The 14,442-nt window shown below is 32.4% G+C and overlaps 2 protein-coding genes across 3 annotated transcripts; one reads left to right on the top strand and one right to left on the bottom strand.

Annotated features, from left to right (window-relative positions):
* Window positions 1-880: 880 nt before the first annotated feature.
* LOC100808304 (probable protein phosphatase 2C 40) lies at window positions 881-4,342 on the top strand. The gene is made up of 5 exons (XM_041017436.1): window positions 881-1,177; window positions 2,012-2,329; window positions 2,361-3,231; window positions 3,434-3,698; window positions 3,803-4,342. Exons 1-5 carry the CDS (start codon window positions 1,125-1,127, stop codon window positions 3,928-3,930), a joined length of 1,635 nt encoding a protein of 544 aa, XP_040873370.1. The 5' UTR covers window positions 881-1,124; the 3' UTR covers window positions 3,931-4,342.
* A 3,684-nt stretch (window positions 4,343-8,026) lies between these two features.
* On the bottom strand, window positions 8,027-9,715 carry LOC100808829 (heavy metal-associated isoprenylated plant protein 35). 2 transcript variants are annotated; one of them, XM_003528596.5, is made up of 4 exons: window positions 9,577-9,715; window positions 9,395-9,467; window positions 9,229-9,304; window positions 8,027-8,997 (listed from the first exon to the last, which is right to left on the bottom strand). In XM_003528596.5, the coding sequence occupies exons 2-4, from the start codon at window positions 9,446-9,448 to the stop codon at window positions 8,243-8,245; spliced, it is 885 nt and encodes a 294-aa protein (XP_003528644.1). In that variant the 5' UTR covers window positions 9,449-9,467; window positions 9,577-9,715; the 3' UTR covers window positions 8,027-8,242. The 2 variants fall into 2 exon arrangements, with proteins under 2 accessions (XP_003528644.1, XP_014633712.1); XM_014778226.2 differs by having other exon boundaries at window positions 9,395-9,705.
* Window positions 9,716-14,442: the final 4,727 nt, after the last annotated feature.

The following is a 14,442-nucleotide window of genomic DNA, read 5'->3' on the forward strand; positions in this document are numbered from 1 at the left end:
GAAATAAAGTTTAAAAATTAAATGTAACATATTTCTTTTTAAAATAACCCCCAATGAATTTACTTTAAATATTAATGTAATTAATCCCATTGACTTAAAAGCATCTATTGATATTATTCACAATTAATTTCAAATATCTTTATATTTATCGATAATTTTTAGTTAATTTTAAATTATAGAATTTGTTATATTAATATATACAATAATTAATCTAATTATTTAAAATTTCAGATACTTATCATAATTACTTGATAGTAATTAATTTATAATTATTATTTATCATAAATTTAACTGTTCAGAATTTTAAATTAGATTGATAATAACTAATCTAATTATTCAAAATTTCAAATACTTATCATAATTACTTGATAATAATTAATTTATAATTATAAAAAATATTTAGAGATAAATCATCTAAAAATTTATCATTCAAATGTATAATAATTCCCTTCAAGATATTTTCTTTTACTTCTATTAATATAAAGATAATAAGATTGAAACTTCAACATAGAGCTAAAAAAAATTGTAAAAAAATATAAAAGCACACATTATTATTAATGATAAAGGGTGAATAGAAAACATTAAGAAAAAGAGTCAAGCAAAGCAAGATTTAGTAATGCTGACAAAGGTAACGTGGGTAAAATGAAAGTCAGGGTTGGTGAGCCTATAAAGAGTGAAGAGAAGAGAAAGTGTTTGTTGGCAAATCTAAACCATCCAAATCCAATTTCAATATGATACGGATTCCCACTTGTTGCCGCAAACACACAACATATTTCCTTCTTCTTTCTCTGCCCTTTCGTGATTTGCTAAGTCATACTCTCTCTCCACTGGTCAGTTCCTTTTCTTTCTCTCTTATCAATTCATTGGATTGCTTGCATACTATCCCACTTAAACCCATTTCGATTCGATTTGGATTCTTAATGCATTTGCTATCCAACTGTTACTTACATTCGTGCCAAGCAAAATTTGCTCATTGGTATATTCGGGGGCATTGTTAAGCTGTTTGCTCTGTAGCTTGGTTCAACTAAATTAGATTTTCAATTCAAAGAATTATATTATACCGGCTTACACTATTACAAGCGGATATAAGCTCTGTAGTTGAATTTTTTATCATCATCCGGCTTATGTATATTGCTTACATTCTTGGGGTTGAAGCTAATGTTGCTGTGCATATTTGGTTTCAATTATGCTTCCTTTTATTTTCTTAGCTATTTTGAATCATTTGTGCAGTCACTACAATTTGGACTTTCATTGTTTTGGTTGTCTTGTTATGAACCTTTCTTGTATTCAAATTGTTTGGCTAGATGATCTAATTCCAGCCATATATTGTATTGTTTGGGATCTCATATCAAATTGTTATGGTATCCTGAGTTTCTTTGAAAAGTTAAGTGACTGAGCAAGTGGAGGGAATTGCCTGTTGCTTCTTGCTAGTTGTTAGATACTCCCCCCTCTCAACCTTCTTTCTCCCATTCTCTGTTCACAAATAAATACATACAAACATTTGGATGTTAGCTTTAAATTTTTTTAATGACACTGTTGTTTGGGCATAATATGGGAAATCTTTTGTTCCAGTTTTATACTATAATATGGCTATTATAGAGTTGTTAAATAGCCGCTAAAGCGTTATTGCATCAAATTCCTTGGATCCACGATTGCCACTTTGTCGGCCATTGCGGCCGCTATGGGTGTCGTGGTTGTGTCATGCGTCCTGCATCCTTTTGTCATCTCCAATGAGTCTCCAGGCAATTGAACTTTTTTGAGTTAATATTATGCCAAATTTTGTTCATTTTGTTTTTATTTGCATATTAACTTTCTATTCATGTATAATTAATGTATATCATATTTTTCAACCATTATGTGACTTCTGCTATTTGGCCGTGATGCTATCTGCTATTTGATATAGCGGATTTTTGCCTTTCTGCAATCTGCAATTTGTAACTATACGTTTGCTTTTTAGTATATATATTTACCTGTGATACTGATACTATTGAGAATGAATTTCTTAATGCAGGGTAAACATGCTTAATTCTGAAGGAGATTTAAAAATAAGTTTTGGCTATAAATGCAATAGCGATAGAGGTATTCCTTGTGAAGTTGCCAGTGGCTGCAAAATCCTTCCTGGAGTACGTAGAACAAGCAGTTTCTCCTGCTTTTCAGGTGCAGCCTTAAGTGCAAATGCTACATTAGCAAACACAAACATCTGCAATGGTAAGATAGGAGAAGAAATCCTTCCAAGTTGGGATTCTCCTAATTCATTTCGAAAAGTAACCTCTTCACCAAGTCTTTCAAAGTTGGACATACTATCATCCTCCCTCCCAAATAGTCTGTCTTACTGATGAGGACATGAGGGTTCATATCACTTACCTTAGCTGCAGTCCTTCTACTACAAGTGATATCCTTGAATATGACTCTTGCACATTAAAATCCATGAGTGATCCTTCCAGAAGTGAAGGTTTTCTTAATGCTAAGGAAGTCCAAGTAGCAGGAGGAGCTGCTGGTGAAGATAGAGTTCAAGCAGTTTGTTCTGAAGAAAATGGGTGGCTCTTCTGTGCAATATATGACGGCTTTAATGGAAGAGATGCAGCTGACTTTCTGGCTGGTACCCTGTATGACACCATCATATCTTACTTTAACAAGTTAATTTGGGAATTGGAGCCGGGTTCCGTCAAAGCTTACGATGATGGATGCTTGGGTGGATCCCTGCAATATAAGTTGGATGATAGTCTTATTTATCACGAGGATCAATCTCTGTCAAGATTTAAGGGAATAAACGATTCTAATCATGGTTGTTTTGCAAAGTGTAGTCCATCTACTAAGTCAGAAGTATCATGTGATTCATTTTCATATGGGGTACTTGATATCCTTGAACGTTCTATTAGTCAGGCTGAGAATGACTTCTTGTACATGGTTGAGCAGGAAATGGAGGAACGTCCTGATTTAGTTTCTATTGGATCTTGTGTTTTACTTGTGCTTCTTCACGGCAATGATTTGTATACCCTTAATCTAGGTGACAGCAGAGCAGTATTGGCAACATGCACTACAGTTGATCGAATGGATAAGAGAGAGAGACTCGAGGCTATACAGCTTACAGATAATCATACTGTTGATAATGAAGTTGAAAGAGCTAGACTTCTGGCTGATCATCCTGATGATCCCAAGATCGTTATAGGAGGAAAAGTGAAAGGTAAATTGAAGGTTACTCGAGCTTTTGGAGTTGGCTACTTGAAAAAGGTTAGTATTCTCTCTTACACTTCAGCCAATAGGTTTCTATAAGATTTTGGGTACTGATATTTTAGCAAGTAAATGTGATAATTATAAACCCTTAAAATTCAATCTACTGACTGTGTCTGTGAATGGACGATTGCAAAGAATAAATCTTTGTCCTACCAAGTACCAAACATAGATTTAATTTTCTTATTTTATTCTCCTGCAGAAAAATCTGAATGATGCTTTGATGGGAATCCTTCGAGTTCGGGATCTTAAAAGCCCACCATACATATCCACGCAACCATCATTGAATGTCCATAGAATTTCAAATTCCGATCAATTTGTTATAGTAGGGAGTGATGGTTTATTTGACTTCTTCAGCAATGATGAGGCAGTAAAGCTTGTGGAGTCTTATATCTTGAGCAATCCTTTTGGTGATCCAGCAAAGTTTCTCATAGAGCAGCTTGTAGCTAGAGCAGCTGATTCTGCCGGTTATTTTCAAGATCTAATTCTAAATTTAATTTTATTTTCATCAATGTAAATGCTTATTTGTTGTATTTTATGATTATTGGTTAGCTAAGTAACGCTCATGCAGGTCTTAGCATGGAAGAGTTGATGAATATTCCAGCTGGGAGGAGAAGGAAGTACCATGACGACGTGACCGTAATTGTAATCATGCTTGGGATGAATCAGCGTACTTCAAAGGCATCAACTTGCATTTAAGACTTGCCACTTCAAAAAAAAAAAAAAGTTAAAAAAGAAAAAACAAAACTTTGTACCTATGGAGCTTTTTCACAGGACGCTCTCGTGTTAAGTAATATTTCCTAGGTTCAAGTTGTGGTATTTAAAATGTATATATGACATCTTACGAGAACTATCAGGTCCTATCATTTGTAAACATTGATAGCATAGCAGTATCACCGTTTTTTATGTGCACTTAGAACTCAACAATTACACTCCTTACCCTTAAATGTTGATATGCCCAGCATTTTTAATGTGAAGGTATAGTTTATTTTCCTTGTTTGGGCGGTGGACCCACGAATGTACCCAAAATAATGCAGGTATATTAAGTTATTAGGGTAAATAGTCATTTTGGTCTTTGAAAGTGTAACTCGCTGTCAATTTGGTTCCTGAATCGAGATAAATTGTAAAATAGTCCTTGAAAGTGCAATCTGTTAGTCACGTTAGTCCCTGCCGTGAATGGAGTAGTTAACGCCGTCAGTTATCGCTGATGTGGTTCGTTAAGTATCACACAAACATGATTATGTGGATTTTTTATTTCTAATTTCGTTTATTTTAATGAAATGAGGGACCAAAACGAAAGTAAAAAACCCTCATATATCTTCCTCCTCTTCTTTTTCTTCTTTAACATAACCCTTAAACAGAACCTATGTTCTCTTCTCCTCCTCCTCCATATTTGCACTTCTAATCATCTCAATAGACCTCAAAAATCGCACCATTTCGTTCTCTCTTACTATCAACAATGTCGCAGAGGAGCAATGCATCATCATCTCGAACAAGAGTTTCATCACAAGTTGTTCTTTTTTGTGGTTGTGGTAGAAGGGCTGTTAGGTGTGTTGCTGGAACAAATATTAACAGAGGAAGGACATTTTTCACTTGTTCAATTAATAAGGTATGTCTATTTCACATTTATTGATTTAGGGTTTTGATTTCACATTGGGAGTTTTGATTTAGGATTTCTATTTGGGGCTTTTCAAGATGAAGTTGGATATTGTGGGTACTTTATTTGGGTTGATCAATTGATTGAAGCATTTGGAGTTGATGATTCACTTGGGACATTTTCCATAGAACAAAGAAGACAATTTGGAAGAGAGGAAGATAAGACAATGTGGAAGGCTCAAGTTAACTCAAAGCTTGATTGTATGGGGATTGAAATGAAGATGTTTAGAACAATTGTCTATGAAATGTTCTTAATCCAATTGTTGTCAATGGTGGTGTTTGTATGTAACTGTCATTTTAGTCCCTGAAAGAGATACGTTTATATTGTTTTAGTCCCTGTAACGTGACTTTTGATTGTTTTTTAATTAAAAAAACATTATTTAAATAAATAAATGTTTAATGTCACTTTGGTCCCTCATTACGTGGCATGTCTGTGTGGCACTAAACGTGTCACATCAGCGAAAATTGACGACGTTAACTACTCCATTCACGGCAGGGATTAACGTGACTAACAGATTGCACTTTCAGGGACTATTTTGCAATTTATCTCAGGGACTATTTTACAATTTATCTCAATTCAGGGATCAAATTGACAGCGAATTACACTTTCAGGGACCAAAATGACTATTTACCCTAAGTTATTAATACTAAAGGTGAAAGCTACAATACAATCAACTATTCAAATATGACATGTTAAATGCACCACTAGATTATTATTATTTTGTAACAACTACTACTTTAATTTTCATTATTTAAACAAGTTAAATTTAAACATGATAGACTTGATATTAATAACCTAAAATCTCATACATTATAGACTCTTGTGAATTTTTTAGGAGACACTTGAATTTAAATAGTACAATGTTTAATTTTTAATTTCTAAAAAGTATTTTTTCTTTATTTATGAAAATGCGTAATATATAGTTTTTATTTTCTTCAACGAAAGGTCCAAAAAGATGATTTTTTTATAGAGAACAATGATGGCACTTAACATATTTCTATGAATAAGGGTCAATTCTAGAGACTAAAAAAGCATTTTAGTATTTGCATAAATTAAAAATATATTTAATTTAAAGTTAAAACATAAGAGCAAAAGGCTATTGAAATCACTTAGAAGCACCTGAATTAACTTATACAAGATTATTTCATCTTAAATATCTTCAATTTAAATCATGAATTTATAGTTATATTAAAAAATTAGAGGAAGAATTTTATCATTTATAATAATAATCCTATTTAATTTAAGGAGAATTTCCCTCTATAAAAAAAACACGTGTTTTTTAAGGAAAAAATTATACTAAAAATAAAAGGGTTTATTAATTTTTAACAGTTTTTCCTCTCTTAAAATATTATTCCTTATCACTTCAAGGGCACTGTCCTATCGCGCTCTGTATTTCACTTCAATGCACGACTGCTTGTTTCACCTATCATCACCTTTTTATCTTCTCGGGCTTCAACCTTCTGATAATGGACTACTCTTGACACATGTTTCTTCCTTTAATACTTTTTTTTTCCACTTTATTTCATTGATGCTCACAATGGTTTTGGTCCACAAGCTGAATGACTCACATGGGGTGGCTTAACAACATGGAAAATGCAGGGAACATTAATTGTTGCCTCATATCTCATCATGGAACCATGAATTTGTATACATATTTATTTGCGCTAAAATTGTTATATAGTATTGGAAAGTAGGGGAGAGTATAAGTACAACATAACTCTAACACCATAAATTTCTGTAGTATACAAGATAGCACACAGAGAATAGAACACGGGTAGTAGTATTGCTTGGATTCTCAAAAATGCACATTTAGCTTTCAGGCCTGTATCCAATATTAATATTTAAATTTGATTAATTTCTTTTAGAATATTCAAATCATTTTATCCTCAATTTATTTATTTACTTTCTTTTTTTTTTTACATTCTTAAGTACTTACATACAGTTGTCTTGCATCAGTAAGATACTGACGACTTTATTAGATGCTGTGCCAAAAATGTGTAAAATGGGATTTGGCTAACAAAAATTAAGCATATACTGACCAAGATTATAATCATTTCTTTAATACTTCTTGGATGCAATTAGAAAAATTGATTCAAACTCTTTCTGCTTTTTTCAAGAAGACAAGTTGATTTCAGGAATCTGGACGAAATGAGAGAACAATGATATAACCTCTCAGCATATCTACATTATTCGAACAACATAATTTGACTTTGAGCTGATCCTATTTTGACCCAAACGTGGAATTTCAAGAAAGGACAAGTCCTTTTGGTATGTGATACTAACCCGTGGCATAAAGTAATACTGATTTTTCTACACAAATTTGGCAGTTATAACAATTCATAATTTATACACTGCTCGTACCCAATATTAACTATAAAAAAAGAAAAAATCGCATAAACAACTATAATTCTTAATAGATATCTCTATTTTATAGGGTGAATACCAAATGGTCTTATTATTTTATTTTTATGTAAGCCTATTTTTAAATAAAAGGCATAATTTTATTCTTCACAACGAGGAAATTGTATTACCATGCACCAAAAAAACAGCAAACAAACGCGGCACTAATCACGGCTCGGTCAATGGACTTCACAAGTGTCCTCGTTAATGGAGCAAATGCAGTGAGTCCCCTGAATTTGTTGAAAATTATGAAGCCGTGACTCCCAAAGAAGATTAACAACTATACTCCAGGTTAAGTTTAGCATAAATGTTTTAAATTCAAGTACTCCAAATTGATTTTCTTTTTTAAATTTCCTGAATTATCATTTCGTTTGAATAGTTATACTGTTAAAGTTCGAATTAAGATCCTCCACTTACCTGGCATGAAAGAAAGATTCTAATTTGTAAGTTACACAATTTGCAATTCATTCTCAAATCATGTAGAATAAAATAAGCCAATGTCAACCCCTCTTATCACATTTATAATTTCTATTAAGCTTCATTTCGTTGTTGCCTCTACTTTGCTGGAACAGCCACACCACAGTCCTCATGGAATGCCCTTTGGGCATGACATTGACACGGTATCTTATCTTTATCTTCCATCTCTTTGCAGCATACATCATATTAATACACATGACATGAAATATTAAAAGGGTCCATATTAGAATATTATTTACAGCTTGGTCCAAAAGATCAAAATAAGGTAAGGTTGGGCATATTTCAGTGTTGGAGTAGTAAATGCAGCAAAGTGAGCCCCTAGAAAATCCAAGGACAGAGCACAACGTATATGCCATAAGCTCGATTTTTCCCTCCTCAAAATACAAAAACATAACAAAACAAAAAAAAAAAAAAACTACCTCTACCTGGGACCATCAAAGAAACAAAAAGCACTATGTTTATTTGATTTATCTTTGGTCACACAATAGAACAACCGTTGGCATTCTCATCACTGAAGATTTCGAAGGGTGGAGATTGAAAGCGATAATAAGGAGAGTCATGGTCGAAGCCTGCACACATGTAGGGCAATGATGAAACATAGTAAGAAGGACCACCCATTGTTCCCATGGGCATGGGACATAACCTGTTGTTGTTGTGAGTTGCTAGATACACCACTTGGTGAGGATAACAGTATGTTTCAGGATACACGTATGATTGCTGACGTGTAGGGCTCAGATTCATCTGCCCAGAACACTGCACCTCCGATCCAGTGTGCGCAGGTGCATCACCACATGCTGCACTCACTCCACCGCTTTGACCTTTCTTTTTCTTTTTCTTCCCAGAACCCCCTTCACTTTGACCACCCTTGTTCTCCGGTTTCGCTGCCTCACTTTCTCCGCCGCCGGACTTTGAGTTTCCGGTGCTCTTGTTTTCGCCAGCATTTTTTTCAATTCCCTTTTTTGTGCCAGAGTTAGTGTTTTGTTCTGCATTTGTTGTAGTAGAGTTGTTTACCGCGCTTTCTGGTTCTCCTTGTTCGTTCTTCTTCTTCTTCTGCTGCTGCTGCTGCTTCTTGTCTTTGCCGGAGTTCTTTCCCTTCCCGGCGGCGAGATTCTCCGGCCAAATCTCGGCGTGTTTTCCGGCTTTGACCAGTTTCCTTATGAGCGTCTCAACTCCAACGCTTCCAGTGACGGTTACTTTTTGCTGTTGCGGGTCAACCGTTGTGGTAAAAACACCTGCGAAATAACACGAAATTGAAAATTCCCTGTCACCATAACAACCCAAAAATAGTGCACAGTAGAGCACAGTGAAAACATGGTAATAAACGGTAAGGGAAAATGACAGGGATATTTAGTTAGCATAGTGAAATTTGAGACCCTGTAGAAAGAAAAAACAGGGTACGCAGAAATAGTTTCCTGTTGTAGAATATGCAGAGAAGGAAAAATTTGGGTGTTGAAGCTGGGTACCATCAATGCTCTGTAGAACCTTCTTAACTTTCCTCCTGCAACCTTCACAGTGGATCGAAACTTTCAAGAACCATGTCTAAGAAACAGAGAAGAAACAAACTTTAGTCGAAATTTTTCAAGGGTTCAACACAAAAATATATTTTTTTTCTTCTACTGAGAGAGTCACCTGATACTTCAATGGTTCTAAGGGAACAACAGCTTCAGCAGACTTTGCATCCATTAGATTAGAGAGACTGTGTCTGTGAGTGTGAGAGTGTGAAGTGAAGGAATTGGAAAAGTGGAAGGGAAAATGAGAGTGGGATTTAAAAATAAAAATGAAAAAAGAAAGGGAAAATGCCAAGAGTGTACCAGTGGACAGTGGTGGTGTACTCCGCTGTGGAGCAAAGAAAGCATGCCAGAATGGCTATCAAAGTATAATGTGACAATGACACACTTGCTCTCTGCCTCTACTTTCTTTTGCCCTCTACTCTCTCATTTTCACATTTTTTTTTATCTAACCAATGGTGTAAAAATATAATATGCCATGCCTATTTTTCTTTTCACTAGGGACAGTAAGACCATAATAATAATTCTGCCATGTATTTCTTTCTTTCTATTTCCTAGCTTAATTTTTTGTCCCTTGTAGATGTACTGAGCTTTTGTTTCTTGTGCAAGTTTTACAGGATGCGAATAATTATTCTTCTTTGTAAGATTATTTAATATGGTTTTTGTTTAAATTCATGGAGACATATGTCATATTTATCATGGAAAACAGTAACTTGGGTTCTTGTTGGTTTTAAAATTTATTATGGGTCTTGTACGTGCTTAAAGGTGGAGGCTCTTTTAGCCAACGAGGTGAGTTTCTTTAGGACCAGGTTTTCCCCAATTTGCTGTGCGGAAGCAAGCACGAAGAAAAAGTTCCTAGCATGTACAAACGCATGGAAACAAAATTTCTGGGCTTTGACAGATTGAGTTTGACCACCTGATGCGTGTTTGGAAACGGGAAATCACGTTTATTATTATGCTACAAAATTTGAAAGTTATAAGTTCTACTTCCCGATGTGAAAAAAAAAAAGTTACGTTTGTGATAAGAGACCAAACAAGCTCTAATGCTAATACTCTTGATTTTTATCCATTTTTTAGGGGAAATGGAATATAATATTAGCATTATTTTATATTGTATTTAATTTAATTTTCTTAGTTTGTCATTTCAAGTAATGATTTGTTAAGAGAAGCTTAGGAGTAAATAGAACCTAAAAAATAAAAAACGACAAGGTAAAAACGCCAAAGCTATGGGAAAAAGACGAAGTGAAGAATATATGCCCTCACCCACATCGCGGTTCATCAGAACAAAAAGTGTCTCTTAAATACTTCCAGTTTGGACAAAAATCACTTCACTTCATTTTACCCAGTTCAGTCAATTTAGTGTCCAGCAAAGAAAGGACTAGCCTGCTATGGCATATGAATGAAGAGAAAGTCTAGGGTGGAGATTATCTAATTCTACGTACACACCCCTTGCCTTGGCCCTTGAATCATGTGTTCTTCTATCCCTAGACTCTGTTTCCTGCATCAGATACGTTGTGTATTTTTGCCTTTGAATTACATTGAAACCGACCTCTTTAGCCCACTGTACATTGCTTAAGTTTTTCTAGTTTCTTTTTTCTTTTTTTCTTGCACAACTATATATCTTACTCAACCAGATTAATTAACACCTTAAAACATTCAAGTTAGAAATATTTGTTAAACTTAAAATAATGTTTTATTCATATTTAAAATAATGTAAATCATATTGAGTTTTACAATTGTAATTACATATTTTAATAAATTTTAATTAATAATAAATAATGTTAGAAAATATGTTGTTTGACACTCTCTTCCAAGTATATACAGTAAGCATAATTCTAATAAGAGGTAAATAATTATTTTGGTTTTTCAATGTGTAAACTAATGGTATCTTAGTTTTAAAAGAACAAAGTATTTCTAATAAAAATAATTTTTTTAAAATATTTTTCTGATTTTAATATTCTTTCAAAATTAATCGTAAAAAAATATTAATTAAACGAACCGTTTAGTGATTATATTTCTGTTTCCATGAAAATCCAACTATAAATTTGTTTTTTCATGAAAGATTTTTTATTATTGATGTTATGATTGCAGGATTTTATGGGTCCACAAAATCCCACATATATTGAGCCCCCAACTATGGTTGTAAAAGACGTCAGGTACACTAGGATTCGGGAGCTTTAAAAAACTTAGATGACTAATGATACTTAATAAAGTAACTCAATATAAATATGTGTATAGAAAAGATAAAAATGTGATTAAAAGAGATAAAAATAAGAAAAGAATTAAATAGGAAACATATTGTTGTATTAAAATATCTCTAAATAGAAAGCAGCATTCCATGTAAACAGTTTTACTTTTACACTATTTGTGACGTAGAAGTGCACTTTTGACAGCGTGTATGAAGGGAGCTTTTAAGATCTTAGGAAGATGTACTTTGGTAGGTAAACTAAATAAAAACTCGTCATCAAGTCCCTTGCTGCGCAAAGCAAACCCAATTCAGTTCTTGAAAAATGAAGTTTACTCAACCCACTCACATGCCAAATTTCATTATGAAAATCAATAAATGATGAAAGAACTCACGTCATTTCTTTTGTTTTGGCTGAAGCTGAATTATTAGCAGTATCTTCTCCAAGGACCAAGGCATATTAATGACCTAGAGAAACGTCACCCACAAGGCAACGCAACCAGCCTTGACTACTTGATGGGTGGAATATCAATTCCAAATTAAATGTTAGTACTTTTCATTTGGAGAGAAATGCTATTAATTATATGTATATATATTCTACATACTATGATTTTTGGAGATTAATTGTATTAACTATTAAAAATTAATGACTAAAAAGTCATTAAAATTTATGATAAGAAATGTGTCAATGCTATTAAATGTCTCATTATTTTTAAGGCATTGGTTAGTAAAAACATGTAAATTATGAATTTAATTCAAACATAATAACAATATAAATTTTATATTAATATTTAATTATAGATTTTTATATCATTAAAATTATTTATTTTTATGATAATTATTTTAGAAGTAATGTTTAAAAGGATTTTCTAATTAATTTACAATAAAAAATTAAAACGACAATATAAAAAATTAAATTCTGTTAACTATTCTTTTTCCTCATATTATTTGCTACTTTAAATATTTTGATTTGTTTTAAAATACTCAACACTTAAAAAAAAAGAAATTATTTTATTTTTAATAGAAAATATTAAATATATCTATATTAATAGAAAATTGTGTATAAAGCTTTAAAATTAAGGTTTTGCTAACCATTAATTATAGAATAATCGTTAAGAAATTTAATAATTTTTTTCTAATCAACGATACAGGTTTTTTTTTACAGATAGAACTATTGTAACTTAAATGTTTTTGGATAATCCGTGTGGCCATTACATAATTCTGATTAGTTCATAATCTAGTCCAACGATTTTGTTCTTCCTTTCTGCAACTTTTCTCATGCCCGAATCATGCTGATTTTTGTTTTTATTTTGCATTTTAAACACCTAATGATGAGGACTTGCGAGGCGGTTAAACCCGCTAAATTTGATACATTTCATAAATTAAACCGTGTAACATAAATACACAGCAAAGCACAGTTTCATTAGATGCTGCTTTGGAGTTTTACGATTTAGATAATAAACTATTTTAATTTCTGAACCCAGAGTTGTATTTTGGGTTGAAAGATATCCTCCTACATATATTATCACAAGAAAGTTGTGACACGTTCTAGAAAATTAAGTGTATGCTTCTTTTTATATAAAAAAAACTTATAAAAAACAAACCAAATTTCTTTCCTTAAACTTTTTTTTACTTATCTTAACCCTCAAAATTAATGAAAAATTCAATACATTAGGTATGCTGAGGTTTTGACAAAGTTCCCTTTAGAAAAGTGGAAAAATACTATACTAAAATAATGAAATTGTTTGTTTAAGTTTATTTTTTAAAAAACTACTTTTTTAATAAAATAAAGAATTTTCTATTTTTTTTTTAAAGTTGTTTTCTTTTTTGAAGTAACAAATCTTTTCTGCTTTTTAAAAAACATTTATTTAATTTTAAACAAACTTCCCTGTGTGTAGCATAAATCTATCAAGGTAAATAGATAATATTCATGAATGATGAGTCCATGTCCTAGTCAAGGAGGCCACATGCATCAAAGCCTACACCCTAGGCTATTGTTGTAAGATAAAGTAATGTACCAGTTATATTGTTTTATAACTCAAGCACCTTTATAGATAAAATAGTCCACATGCATAGAAGACACATTTATATATAAATATAGATATAATTTTTACACTCAAGCAAAAGTAATTTGAATTTTTTTACGATTTTCTTCAATTGTTGTCATATCATGTTGCCTGTTATACGCTTATTAGCAAGGTTTTATTTTTTTTTCGTTTAAATTTTAACAATTTTTTTTTTGGAAAAACTTAAAGTTTCTTTTTATCAATTATCATTAAAATTTAAAATAACAATATAATTTTACAACTTGATTCTTATTGGTGGAAAAATCAACTATATCTATACCCTATTAACAGGATCACGATAGAAATTCTCTTCTACAAACACTTCACAAAATTCAATAAAGGTGCATTCCTTACACTTAATTTGGGTGATAACCTGAGTTCTACCCTTAAAACTTTAATAGCAAAACTCATTGATCACACATCCAAAAGCTTGTCCATATATGGTGCAATAAGGAAAAAACATCTCAAATTCATGGAAAGTCTAAACAAAATGAATACGGATCCTCTCCAATTGTTAAAATTTGGAGAATGTCCATTTAAATGAACGTATACCGTAATATTAAAATTAACGATTCAAATATATTTAACAAAAACTTGCGCAACACCCTCCATGTCCCATGATTTCTTTTCTTTTTCCCTTTACTCAAACTAATTCCCAACATAGCCTTTACCATTTGGACCATCACTTTTGGTCATTCTAGCAAACAGAATCTCAATACAATTCAGGGACTTTTGTTTTTTCTAATTGTCTCACCAAACAAAAGTGAGGCTTGTTTCCTTGGACTTTGATGATTAGTATATTTGTGCAATGGGGTTTGTTAGGCGTGAAAGCTTGGAGTTGGAAAAGGGCATCGAAGGAAACAAGCCCCACTTTTGTTTGCTGAGAAAATTAGAAAGAAAAAAAACCTTGAATTGTAT

Source organism: Glycine max, chromosome 7 (genome assembly GCF_000004515.6).
Source record: "Glycine max cultivar Williams 82 chromosome 7, Glycine_max_v4.0, whole genome shotgun sequence".
Lineage (NCBI taxonomy): Eukaryota > Viridiplantae > Streptophyta > Magnoliopsida > Fabales > Fabaceae > Glycine > Glycine max.